The sequence below is a fragment of the Juglans regia genome, chromosome 7, assembly GCF_001411555.2.
Source record: "Juglans regia cultivar Chandler chromosome 7, Walnut 2.0, whole genome shotgun sequence".
Taxonomy (NCBI): Eukaryota; Viridiplantae; Streptophyta; class Magnoliopsida; order Fagales; family Juglandaceae; genus Juglans; species Juglans regia.
In genome coordinates, this window is record NC_049907.1 from 40,358,501 (window position 1) to 40,371,057 (window position 12,557).

General features: G+C 38.3%; 1 protein-coding gene across 1 annotated transcript; it reads right to left on the reverse strand.

The window, feature by feature from the left end:
- Positions 1-466: 466 nt before the first annotated feature.
- On the reverse strand, positions 467-3,848 carry LOC109011886 (protein SIEVE ELEMENT OCCLUSION B-like). The gene is made up of 7 exons (XM_018993249.2): positions 3,500-3,848; positions 3,228-3,320; positions 2,651-3,096; positions 2,465-2,559; positions 2,243-2,373; positions 1,428-1,886; positions 467-1,265 (listed from the first exon to the last, which is right to left on the reverse strand). Exons 1-7 carry the CDS (start codon positions 3,704-3,706, stop codon positions 669-671), a joined length of 2,028 nt encoding a protein of 675 aa, XP_018848794.1. The 5' UTR covers positions 3,707-3,848; the 3' UTR covers positions 467-668.
- Between the last annotated feature and the right edge of the window lie 8,709 nt (positions 3,849-12,557).

Below are 12,557 nucleotides of genomic sequence, written 5' to 3' on the forward strand. Positions count from 1 at the left end.
CCTTATTCATATGCTGCTTGTGATAATATGATGATTTACTTTACACGATGATTCTATCTGAAATTGATCATATTTTACTGCCTATTATATATCTTACAATATTTAATAGTATACAACTGGGCCCTTAACTAGTATATATATATATGTCTGTGAAATCTTTGAGGGGCTTTTAGCGGGAAAAAAATCTCTGAATAGTGAATAGTCAATCATAAATCCTGATTACCCATCCCCGAGTAGATTCTTTAGAATTTCTAAAAATTCCAGGTCTCGATTACAAAGAAATAAATATAACAAGGAGGAATATTTATCCAATAATTGATTGTTGTTTCAAACATGCACTATCGGCTTGATCATTACATTTCAAGGACATCATTGATTTTGATTTCGAATGCTATGATCATAAATGTCAAGAACTACTCGGTGAGTGCATGTCTTACAAAAAAAGGGAAAAAAAAAAGACTTGCTGTGAAAAGTAGTAAAAAAGCGCCTCTAGATCAGATTGCAACACGAACGTTAACGACTACAAAGATAGTCCTCGTAACATTGGCGTCAGATTACCAACGTAATCAGGAAGCCAATTATTGTAGACACATTACATATAGATAAGAGCAAACAAACATAGAGAGGGAACATCATAGTTTAGGGGAAACACGAACACCGGTAAATATCTAGTGCAGTGAGTTCAGAGCACCGTCAACATGACAGCACTTAAAGCTGATATAGGTCTCCATGACGCGGGGGCAGTGAGGGCAATGCATATGCTCAGGGATCTTTCCGACACCAAGGGGAATGTCAACACGGGAGCAAGGGCGATTCACTTCAATAACCTTATCATGGTATTGCTTGAATATAATTTCGAAGCCAATCTCGCGCACATACCCCTTCCATTTTTCAAACTCATCCACGACCTTCATAACTGTTGTCCCATGACCAGTGAATATCACTTTAGACCCTTTGCTCAGCACCGCCCATCCACTTTCATTCTTGTAAGACAGCAACTTTTGGATTTCCCTGGTCACAGCGTCCGGTTCAGTCTTCTTCTCAGTCTTGGAGAAGAAAAAGCTTTCCATTTTGTCCCAGAAACGCCCTAGGATGCCGACATCGTCCTGCCCTTTCTCGTTTTTCCCTAGAAGAACCAACTCAATGGAAATCCTTGCCTCCTTTATCGCCGGATCGTTGGCCAGGGCAGTTGCTTTCTTGGTGAACTGTTGAATCCACTCGTTGTCCTTGCCTCCATAGAAGAAAATGTATTTGTCATCCTTGATCTGATTGAATAAGATGTGTCAAACTCCCAAATGCAATTATAAAGATAATTAATTATGATTTTTTACTAAAAGTGCGAGCTTGCAGATGAATATTTGTAAGAACTTAACCAGACTATGAATATGAAGAGAAAAAAATTAAATAGAATGTGACAATGACTTTACCACGACAGGCGATCTTGGATTGACGCCAACCATGATGTCTTCCATCACATCTTCTTTAGTTGCTAAAACATCTTCTGCCTCTTTAGTGAAAGGAAAGGCCTTCATTCCCCATACCTTAATGATGTGGAGTGCATTCGGATGTTCCACCTTTCCTCTTGGATTTATCACCACGACGATAGGCTTATTCTTGAAGTTCCACTCCTCCTTGATGAACTTGATGCCCACCACAGGTGAAAAGTACTGCACTGTATACCAAGGCATCTTAGACCGCAGCACCTCAAACTTCTTTCTCAGCTCATCGGTCCAGTGCTCCACAATTGGAATCCATACAATTTTATGCTGATCCTTCTTACTTATTCCATCATAAACTGGCTTTAGGATCGAGATCTCTTCGATGGTGATTTCCAGGCTCGAAATGAAGAACAGAACATCCTTTTTCTTCAGCACGTCGATGCTAACCTGTTTTTGTGCAACACAACTACGAAAATCAGTTTACACAAAATAGTTCCTAATGTGCGCGGTGCAGTTTACTTAGACGAGGTATCGGAATATATATCAAAATATATCAAGGAGTGAAGATCGGAAATATCCAGATATAATTGCAGTTCTTAATGCTAACCTGTTATTAGGGATGATATTGGCCAATTAAAATTTGGGCTACTCAGAGTTTTCATTTTTCTTGGCTAAGAATTATATATCCCTCTCGGTATTCCAGTCTAATAATATAAGTATGATTAAATCTTGCCAAATATATCGTTTTAACCAATTAAGAATTCTATTTGGTGGAAATTCGAGATTTTTTTTTAAGAGCTAACCAATTTGTTGGTAGAACCATCAATAAGCTTGGGCTCTGCATCTTTGTGGAAAATGAGCGCCTTGAAAACCTCCATCACTTCGCTAGGCGTTTGAAATATTTTCTTGAGTTTCCTATAAGCCTCAATTACGTCTGCAACGAACAAGAATCTTTGGTCAGCATTGTCGCGCAATTGAAGTAGCATGCTTGCTTCTGAATGAAATCAACAGTCATAATTGCTAACCTATTTGTTCGTAGGCAAGTTTTATCGTCCTCCTTAGGACATTGAGGATGACGTTGATTTTCTGAGCGAAGGGCGATAGTTCCTGTGTCTTGCCTCTGAAATTAGGCAACAATGGTACTCATATGCCGTAAAATGAACAGATCAGGAAGCGTAACATGATATGCAAGGTGAAGGAATGAAACTTACTCATCCCCTGTGATGCAACACATCTGCGTGGTGCAAGCTACAACTGTTATGATAGCCCAGTAGACATCCACAGGGATTCGGTCCATGGCACCTGCCAATGCCGGTACGTCCTTTGTATCATAGACTGTTAGCTTCTCCAGCTCAAAAATGGACTCGATGACCTCCAATGTTGCCTTGATCAGATTGTTCAGCTCAACTATGGCTTTCCCATATTTTTGAAGGCCCGGGCGCTTTAAGACAACAGGTACTCTTTTCAGGATCCCCACTGATTTGGCGAGTTGGTCCGATGAGTGAAGATCGGCAAGCATCCAGAAATCCCCATAGTCCAAAGCAAAGGCCGCCAGTGTCAGCACTGCCTTGGCGTCCCATGAATAGTGTGCGAGTTTGTTAAGTATTGACAGTGTTGTTTTGTGGGCAATCTCCTCACCCGGTGCCTTGCATGACATCTACATTAATTACAGATTCGTTAGTGTGTAAAATGCTTATGCATTTATATAATAAAATCATCACATTCATCGATCGTAGTCCTATGTCATGCCACGAGCTACTGGAATAAGTGGCCGTTCCCTATAATCACCTCGCAGGAAAGTGCCTTCAGTGTGCACGACGGCGGATTGAAACTGGATTTGGGCACCTTTTCGTCCAGGTGCTCCTGTTGTGTCTTGGTACCCTGTAGTAAATCACGAGGAATATGAAGAAGTGTATGGAGAACAAAGAAAAGAAACAAAACCACAGAAACCGCATTGTCTCGGCCTGCCTCAATTTAAACTAAATTTAACTTCATCTCATCTACATTTTCTCGGTTGTAAAACAATGTGTTTGGAAGAAACTATATATATGTATATGTACCAGAACAACATTGTCAACGAGATGGGTAGCACGCTGAAGAATGTTCTCGGTAACAGCGAAAAGAGAGTCGACATCAAACTTCTCGTCACCGTGAACATGGGTTGCATAGATTGTATTCATGATCTGGTCGTCGGACATGGTTAGCACGCTGTGCTCAGCCTTAGCGGGTGGCTGAGCCCCAGCCAGGAGACTCTTGAGGGTGGCCATAGTGTTTGGTAGTGTAAAGTGCGAGAGGTCAGAACTTAGAAGCTCGAGTTTGGGAAAGTGCTAAGCAGTTTTGCTTGTGTTGTGCAATAGCGGTTCGCGAGACGGCCTTATTTATAGCCGTCGGGGAACGGTATGCTTTGCTAATTCTTTTCCAGATGGGGTCCTTCTAATAATAATTATCTAGGGGGCAGAATTCACGTGGATTAATCGTAGCGACTTGGAACCGGCCAATTTATGACATTGAAAAAAAATTCGGAAAAAGTTAAAAAAAAATTAGTTTTTTTTTAATATTAAATATCACTCTTTTTTAAAACGAATATATAATAATTATACTGTCTATAATTATATTTAATATTATTTAAAAATATATATAAAAAAATCATAAAACCATAAAATCAAATGGCATATATTTTGAATAAATAAAACCTTAGATTAAAAAATAAAAAATAAATCTAAACTAAAATAGAAATACTAATAGTGGATGATTCCCTTCACCAATTTTTATTTTTATTTTTATGTTTCTTAGTTTTTTTTTCGTGTTCACATATATATATTTTTAAAAATATTCTGGTTTTAATAAATAGTCTATTCTTTGCATTTTGATTTTTGTTGTTTTATTTTTATTAAAATTTTATTTTAATGATTTTGGCCTTTTTTAATTATTTCTATCAATTTCTTATTTTTTATTATTTTATTTGAGTTTAAAATCTTCATGCCAAGAGCATTTGTAATTCTCCAGATAAAAAATCTGAATCCAAGCCCACACTCTTGGTATAAACCAAATAAAAAAAAAGCCCCGTTCATGCCACACATACCAACCTACAAGCCGTTCGTTTGCTGAAATCACGTGACACCTAATGCTGTTACACGTTGCTTTGAAACAAACAAAGTAAATAATTGTCGCGTCATTAAGGTATAATAAAATTATTTTTTAAAAAATAATATCTTAAATATATAAACTTTATATAAGTTTTTATAAAAATGTGAAAACCACTTTTAAAATATGAATTTTTAATTTTTTTTTTTTACGATGAAGTTCACTATTTTACAAAGAGATTTACTATTCATAAGTTTGAAACGATGCAATTTCACTTAAACTTAAGTGAAATAACATCATTTCAAGAAGCATCTTCTTCTTCCCAGCCTCGTCATTCCGAATCCAATTTATTCCGCAACTCTTTCTCTCTTTCCTCTTTAACTCTCTCTCTCCCTCTCTCCTCTATGCAACTCTCTCCCTCTCAATCTCTCTCATTATTCTCTCAATAGATAATCGCTGCTAGGGGAATCGATGCCTATTGAGAACCGCCTCGATCGGTTTGCTCCTCCCCATCGGTCGGTTACGATCGGTGGCTCTCCCATTTTTTTAGACATCGGTCGACGTCGATTTTGCCCAAAAACCACACTGACGACACAGTTTTCACCTCCAATTTGTATATGTGAACATGAGGATACAAGAACTCTTGCCATATCTGAAGAGGGCTGCTACAGACACAAAGGGATCCCACACACTGATGTGGCACACTCACAGTGTGCCATATCTCCCCACTTTCTTTTCTTTTCTTTTCTTTTCCTTTTTCTTTTTTCCTCCCTTCCGCGTCTCCCCTCCCCTCCCCTCCTCCCCCCTCCCTCCTCCCTCCGCCCGTCTCCACCGTTCGCCTCGTCGCCATAGTGGTCGGGGACCACCTCAAGGCCGGCAAAAGCCACCAGCAGTCCAAGTGGCAGCGTCTCCCACTCAAGGCAGCGCGCGAGCCCCTCCCCTCCTCCCCCTTTCCCTTTCTGTCTCAGCCCGTCTCCACTATTCACGTCGCCCCCATGGTGGTCGAGGACCACCTCAGGGCTGGCAGAAGCCGCCGGCGGTCCAAGCAGCAGTGTCTCCCTGTTAGACCCCCACGTCGAGTTACCTCTAGAGATGCTGCACATGCCCTAGTCATGGTGGGGACATGTACATTGGCTAGCCCACAACCATGCCTTGGCTAGTGGGATAACACGCACGGGGCACCCAATATGCATGCATGTCTTGGCCCGCGCGATGGCACTCAAGGGCGCCCAGCATGCGGGCTGGTGAGGCTAGTGTGCGCCTGCCCATGCGCGCAGCCATGCGCCACGCGGCAATGCGCGCAGGCATGGCTATGCGCAACACAACTTCGAGTGCCCATGCTCATGGCATTGCGCGCAACAGTGTGCCGCACGCCCATGCGAGTTCCTGTGCGCAAGCCCATGTGCACGCAAATGGGCTGCGTGGCCCTTGCGCCCGCCCATGTGCCACAAGGCCATGCGCCGCACGGCCAGCCCAGCCAGCGCGCGCACATGCCCATGCCCACCATCCTACCGCACGTCGCATCCAGCGCACGACCCCAGGCCGTGCCTTGCGGAGCAGGCCAGTGGCATGCCATGCAGCGCACGGCTCCAGCCCGTGCCTTACAGAGCAGGTCAGTGGCATGCCCACCAGGCATGCCATCTAGCGTATGGCTCCAGCCCATTCCTTGCAGCCAGTGCCTAGGCCACTAGCCTGGGTCATGCAGTGCACCCACATGGCTCACCATCAGCAAGTCATGCCGCACCACCTAACCATGGACCAGCCCGAAGACTAACATGCAACCACTTAGCCCACCATGGGCCCATGCATGTCACGACCAAGAGTGGTCTATACCACTATCTTATTGCTTTTTTATTTATTTAATTATTATTTATTTCCAAGAGACCTATTGGGAGTTTCCAACTTGCAACTCTTATAAATAGGACCCATTAGTCATTTCTTTTACATCTTTTGGCAAATTTTCTAAAGGGAAGACTATTGTTTGAGAGATCATAAACGGTGCCTTTGCATTTGGACTTTTTGGGTGAAATTCGTGAATCCCAAAAAGAGAATTACACTTTGCAATTCTTTGAATAAGTGTGATTCATTTATCTTGTTTTTGCAACTTGGTGAAATTCATGAATCCAAGTTGTGTTCATCAATATATGAGATTTATTCAATTCTTGTGCAATTCGTGAATCAAGTGTTGAATTATCATTGTTATTCTTTTGTTCATTCAAGTTCATAAGTATTATTGCCATTGTTCTTGAGTGTTCTTCCTTAAGTTCTTGATGTTCTTTATAAGTTTGCTTTTCCAATCCATACAAGCCATAAAAGTCGACCAACACATTGTTTGTCAGCTTTCCATATTTAATTTGCCTCTTCAAATCCTAGCCTAGCCGAAACACACTTTTCCCTTGGTGCAAAGTCCTATTCGGCTACTACTTGCTTTATTTGGACTTGACCTAACTGCCCACTCCACTTGCCAAACTAGTATTACTATAATTTAAGAACCATAGTTGACCCAAACACTTCACCATACTTGGCCAAGTCCTTTTCAAATTGAGTTCCTAGATTTTAGGAAGAACTTCCTAGAATCACTCTCTAGCCTTGTTCAGCCAACCCTAGCTGACCACATCCTTACCCTAATTCCAAAACCCTAAACACAAACCCTAGCCGTCCATCATCATCTTCTAACCCTAAACCCTAATCTCAAGTGGTGCCAACCCTAATTCCTTCCTTTCCCGTGCACCACTTCTCACCAAAGTAGCCATACACTTTCCCAACCTTTTCCACCACTCCATACACCCATTCTAGCCTAAACACTTAACTTCACCATACTTAAGTGGTCATCTTGGCCACCATTGATCGAGAATCAAGCAAGAGAGGAACGGAGGTTCGGTCATCACAAGGTCACCATTGGCGTGGAGATCATAGTGTTTAGGGACTTGACCGAGATCCCTAACACTCCCACTCATGATAGTGCACGAGCCCCTCTCCTCCTCCTCCTTTCCCTCTTTGTCTCGGCCCGTTTCCATCTGCCAACCCTGAGCTGGTCCCTGACCACCATGGTGGTGACACGAACGGTGGAGATGGGCCGAGACAGAGAGGGAAAGGGGGAGGGGGCTCGCACGAGAGGAGAAAAAAAAACAAGGAAAAAAAAAATAAAGAAACGTGGCACACTTAAAAGTAAGTGTGCCACGTCAGTGTGTGGGATCCCTTTGTGTCTATAGTGAAACATGTACGTAAGACCCATATAGAGCTCAGCTAAGGTTATGGATGAAGAAAAAAGTTGGGTACCGATTGGGTCTAACAAATTTTTTATTTATTTAATGATTAAGTAAATATTTTTTAATGATGTTGCGAATTTTTTTTAAAAAAATATTAAATAAATAAAAAAATGAATAAAAAATTAAATTAAAATTAAAATTTTTTTTTTGCCCTTATCGAGACTCATCTCGTGTGGCTGTAGCAGTACTCTATGGATGAATGAAATGTTGAAATCCTACCAAGAAAAAAAAAAAGAAATGATGAAATCCCCTTCGGTTCCGTTTAGATAGTGAAAGTGTTTTATCTCATCTCATTTCATCATTACAACTTTCTCAAATTTTCGTACAAAATATAATAAACAATTCAAAATTTTCAAATCACAAAACAATAATAACATTAAAAAATAATATTTTAACAATATTTTATTTAATTTTCATCTAAAATCATCTCATATATTCCTACCATTCAAACCGGACCTTAGTCCTTACATATAAGGTGGGCAATGTTGTTTTTAAAGTTAGTTTATCGATCCTCGACAAAACGCCACCAAGAGTGCTGATATTGCGCTACGTGTCAGAAGAACTTTATTACTCATTATCTTTATACACCATACACTATAATTGTTTTTTAATTTTTTAATTCTATCATTCTTAAACTAATTGAATTTTTGTACTTATCATCCATATACCACACATTTGATAAAAAAAAAATAAATGTATTGTGTGTGATATGGAAGATGATGATTTCCCACCTAGAATACATGAACAAATATCATTGGGAAACGTCCAAGTTTACCGAGGACAAACTTTTGAAACATGAATTAAAGAGATTCGGGGAGCTAGCTTGAAAAAAATCATGCCATGCAGTTAATATTGAGAGAGAGAGAGAGAGAGAGAGATATGTTGGAGTATAGCCTTACATATAGAAAATATGAAATTAAAGTCCAAAGAAGAAAAAGTCAAACTAGATAATAAGCATTAATCACATTCTATTATCCGTTATTTCTGTTATTTTCAGTACTTAAGTATAAATACAATGCAAAGCTACTTGTAACGATATCAATTCATTCAATACAATTCAGTACAAATTTCATTTCCTTCTCTGTTCTCAAGTTTCCCTTATGCTTTTATCCAGTTCTTAACATGGTATCAAATTCAAAAATTTTTCTACAAAATTTTTCTTTTCTAGAACTTGCTTTATCTCTTTTCGATCATTTCTTTCTGCATTACAATATCTTTCTCAAGACCTTGTAGTGATTCCTTACACATTTCTACAAAAATATCGTGTTTTCTTACAGTCCCTATTACATTCATCCGAGTGATAACTCTGGTGCTCTCTTAGTCTCAAAGATTTTTAATGGAGACAATTACGTAGCTTGGAGCCGATTCATCATCATAGTTTTGACTGTCAAGAATAAAGTGGTGTTCGTCAATGGCTCAATCAACCCTCATGCTGTTGCTCACACAGCTTGGCCGCGCGCAAACAATTTGGTACTTTCTTGACTAATAAATTTCATTTCTAAAGAAATTAGAAATAGTCTGTTGAAGTGAAGTGATAGACCAAGAGTCTTTCATCTTCATAAATCTTTAAGGTGCATAAATCAAGGTTCTTCTTCTGTTATTGAATATTTCAATGCCTTCAAATCACTCTGAGATGAATATGTTAGCTATCGTCCATTTCTAACTTGTACTTATGAAAAAATGTCTAGTTGCACTTGTGATCTTTTTACTTTATTGCTACAAAGACAACAATCTGATTATGTTCTAAAATTTTTTGTTGGCTTGAATGACTAATATGCATCTGTTAGGAGTCAATTGCTTCTTGTTGTTCCATTACCTAGTATGGCCAAAGTATTTTCTCTGTTGTTTCAAGAAGAGAGTCAAAGGCAACTCACAAACTTAGTTTCTCATGAAACTCATGCCTTAATGGTCAAGCAGTCGAATCCAACAGCATATTAGTATAGATTTTCAAAAGAAAAATCTAAGAAGTCTTCTCTTCATTGTCACATTGTGGATACAATGGATACACTATTGACAAGTGTTTTCAACTTTATGGGTATCCTCATGGGTGGATTGGACCAAAAGGAAAAATGAATTACTCTATTGCACATCCTGTCATTTCAACTGATGAGGTTTACAATCAAAATAGTAATGAGCAACAAAGTTTTTCTTTAACCACTAAAGAATTTAATAAACTCTGAACACTTGCTAATTCCTCTATGCCTTCTCCAAATACTTAGAGTGTTCCACCAGCCTGTAATCTTGTTACTTCTTCTCAATCTGGTAAAGTCTCTTGCAATTTTGCCTCATTTATTCCAAAGTCCAATTATTCTTGGATTCTCGACACTGATGCAACAGATCATATGATCTATTCACCACTTTTGTATTGTTCTCCTCCCAAACATATCAATGCTTCTATAAATCTACCTAATGGTCATATTGTACCAACCACACACATTGGCACCATTTGTCTTTCTAATCAATTTTTCTTATCAAATGTCCAATGTGTACCTTCATTCTCTTTTAATCTTCTATCCGTTTCTAAGCTAATTAAATATTCTAACATTTGCTTATCTTTCTTTGGTTCTTATTGCCTTTTATAGGACCAATCATTGAAGAAGATGATTGGGATTTCAATTGAGAAACAAGGGCTCTATAATTTGTCACAAGCTTTTTCCCAAGCTTCTTCCTGCACTACTTTTAAGTCTAACTCAGTCCCTTTTATTTCAACTGTTTTACAAAAACCACTAGATATTTGGCATTGCAGGATTAGGCCATGTATCTTCTTCTAGACTATCTTCTCTTAAATAGTTAGATCCTTCTATTTCTATTGATTGTCAAAATGCCTATGACATATGTCATTTGGCAAAGCAAAGAAAGCTGTCTTTTTCTGTATCTCATAGCAGCTCTAATAAAATTTTTGATTTGATTCATTTTGATATCTGAGGTCCATTTGCAACTGTTTCTTACTCGGGTTATAAATTTTTCTTAACAATTGATGATGACTTTACACGTTGTACTTGGGTTTATATGCTTAAAGCTAAATTTGAAGTATCACTTATACTCAAAAACTTTTGCAAAATGATAAATACACAATTTAACACATCTGTAAAAATTGTAAGATCAAATAATGGACCATAATTTTTTCTTACTGATTTCTATCATGAAAATGGAATTTTACATCAAAAGAATTGTGTAAAAACTCCACGGCAAGATGGAGTAGTTGAAATGAAATATCAACATTTACTTAGTACATCTTGAGCCTTAATGTTTCAAGCCAATATTCCTTTGTCTTTTTGGAGTGGCTGTTTATTAGCTGCAGCACATATAATAAATAGAATCTCCACTCCACTTGTTTAAAATAAAACACATTATGAAATGCTTTTCAACAAAATAACCAATTTTTCTCACCTCAAGGTTTTTAGTTGTCTTTGTTTTGCCTCTACACTTCAACATCACGGACAAAAATTTGATCCAAGAGCTACAGAGTGTATTTTTCTTGTTACCCTTCTAATGTTAAAGGTTACAAAGTGATGGACCTTAACACCAATGAAGTGTTCATTTCTAAGAATGTTGTATTCCATGAAAATATCTTTCAATTCACAGTTGTTCCAATTAATTCTCATTATCATTCTTTTCTATTTCCTCCATCAGAAACTTCATATAGTAGTTATTCTACTCCTATTAACTGCTATTACCAAGCAAAGTGCATCATCAATTTTCCCTGTTGATGAACATGTTCCAAAAACTGACCAGGACATGCCTCGGCCTCAAATTAATCTTACCAATAGTCCACATATCATAAAATCTTCTTGAGTTAGACAAACACCTACTTTTTTGTAGGACTAATATTCTAGCAATGTTTCTTCAGATGCAGGTCCCTCCACTTCTTCTATTGATTGTTCTACCAAAGGTAATTTCAATTCCATTTCTTCTTCCCTATCTACTAGTAGATAATGAGCATCCCATATAGCTTTTCTTGCCTCTATCTTAAATTGTCTAGAACCCAAAACTTAAAAACAGGTTGCTAAATTTCCAGAATGGTAAAAAGCTAAGAAAAATGAACTTGATGCTTTAGAAATGAAAAAAACCCAGGAGCTTGTTACTCTTCCTAAAACTAAATAGACCATTGCTTGTAAATGGATGTTTCGAGTTAAATATAAAGTAGATGGAACCATAGAAAGACAATTTGCCAAATTAATGGCAAAAGGCTATACTCAGCAAGAACGATTAGATTTTTTTGACACATTCTCTCCTGTAGATAAGATAACTTCTATTCGACTATTGCTTGTTGTTGCTGCAATTAAAAATTGGCACATTCACCAACTAGATGTAAACAATGCATTTTTATATGGTGAATTGCATGAGGAGGTCTATATGGAGTTGCCCCTGGCTTGACTAACCAAGATAGCAAAATTTGCAGACTTTTAAAAAACCTTTATGGCCTCAAGCAGGCTTCTAGACAATGGTTTGAAAAAACTGTCTACTGTCCTTCTCAGCTATGGCTTTATTCAAGGCAATTCTGATTGTTCCTTACTCATCAAGAAATCTGCAACATCTTTCATGACACTGCTAGTATATGTAGATAATGTACTACTAGCTAGTATTAATTTGCTAGAAATTCAGCTCTTAAAGGATTTTCTACATGACCATTTTTCTACATCTATCAAATTCTTTTCTAGATGTTATCCTTTCATCACCGCATTATTTTCCAATTCTTATCTTATTCTGCGCATTCTTTTCCAGTTCTTATCCTATTCTGCTTTTGCCAAATTCTTTTCCAGAT

Coding starts and splice junctions, on each gene's coding strand:
- LOC109011886 (XM_018993249.2), bottom strand. CDS start 3,706: ATGGCCACCCTCAAGAGTCTCCTGGCTGGGGCTCAGCCACCCGCTAAG. Junction 2,374..2,464: donor ACTTGCCTACGAACAAATAG/GTTAGCAATTAT, acceptor TGTTCGTTGCAG/ACGTAATTGAGGCTTATAGG. Junction 1,266..1,427: donor ATCCAAGATCGCCTGTCGTG/GTAAAGTCATTG, acceptor TTATTCAATCAG/ATCAAGGATGACAAATACAT.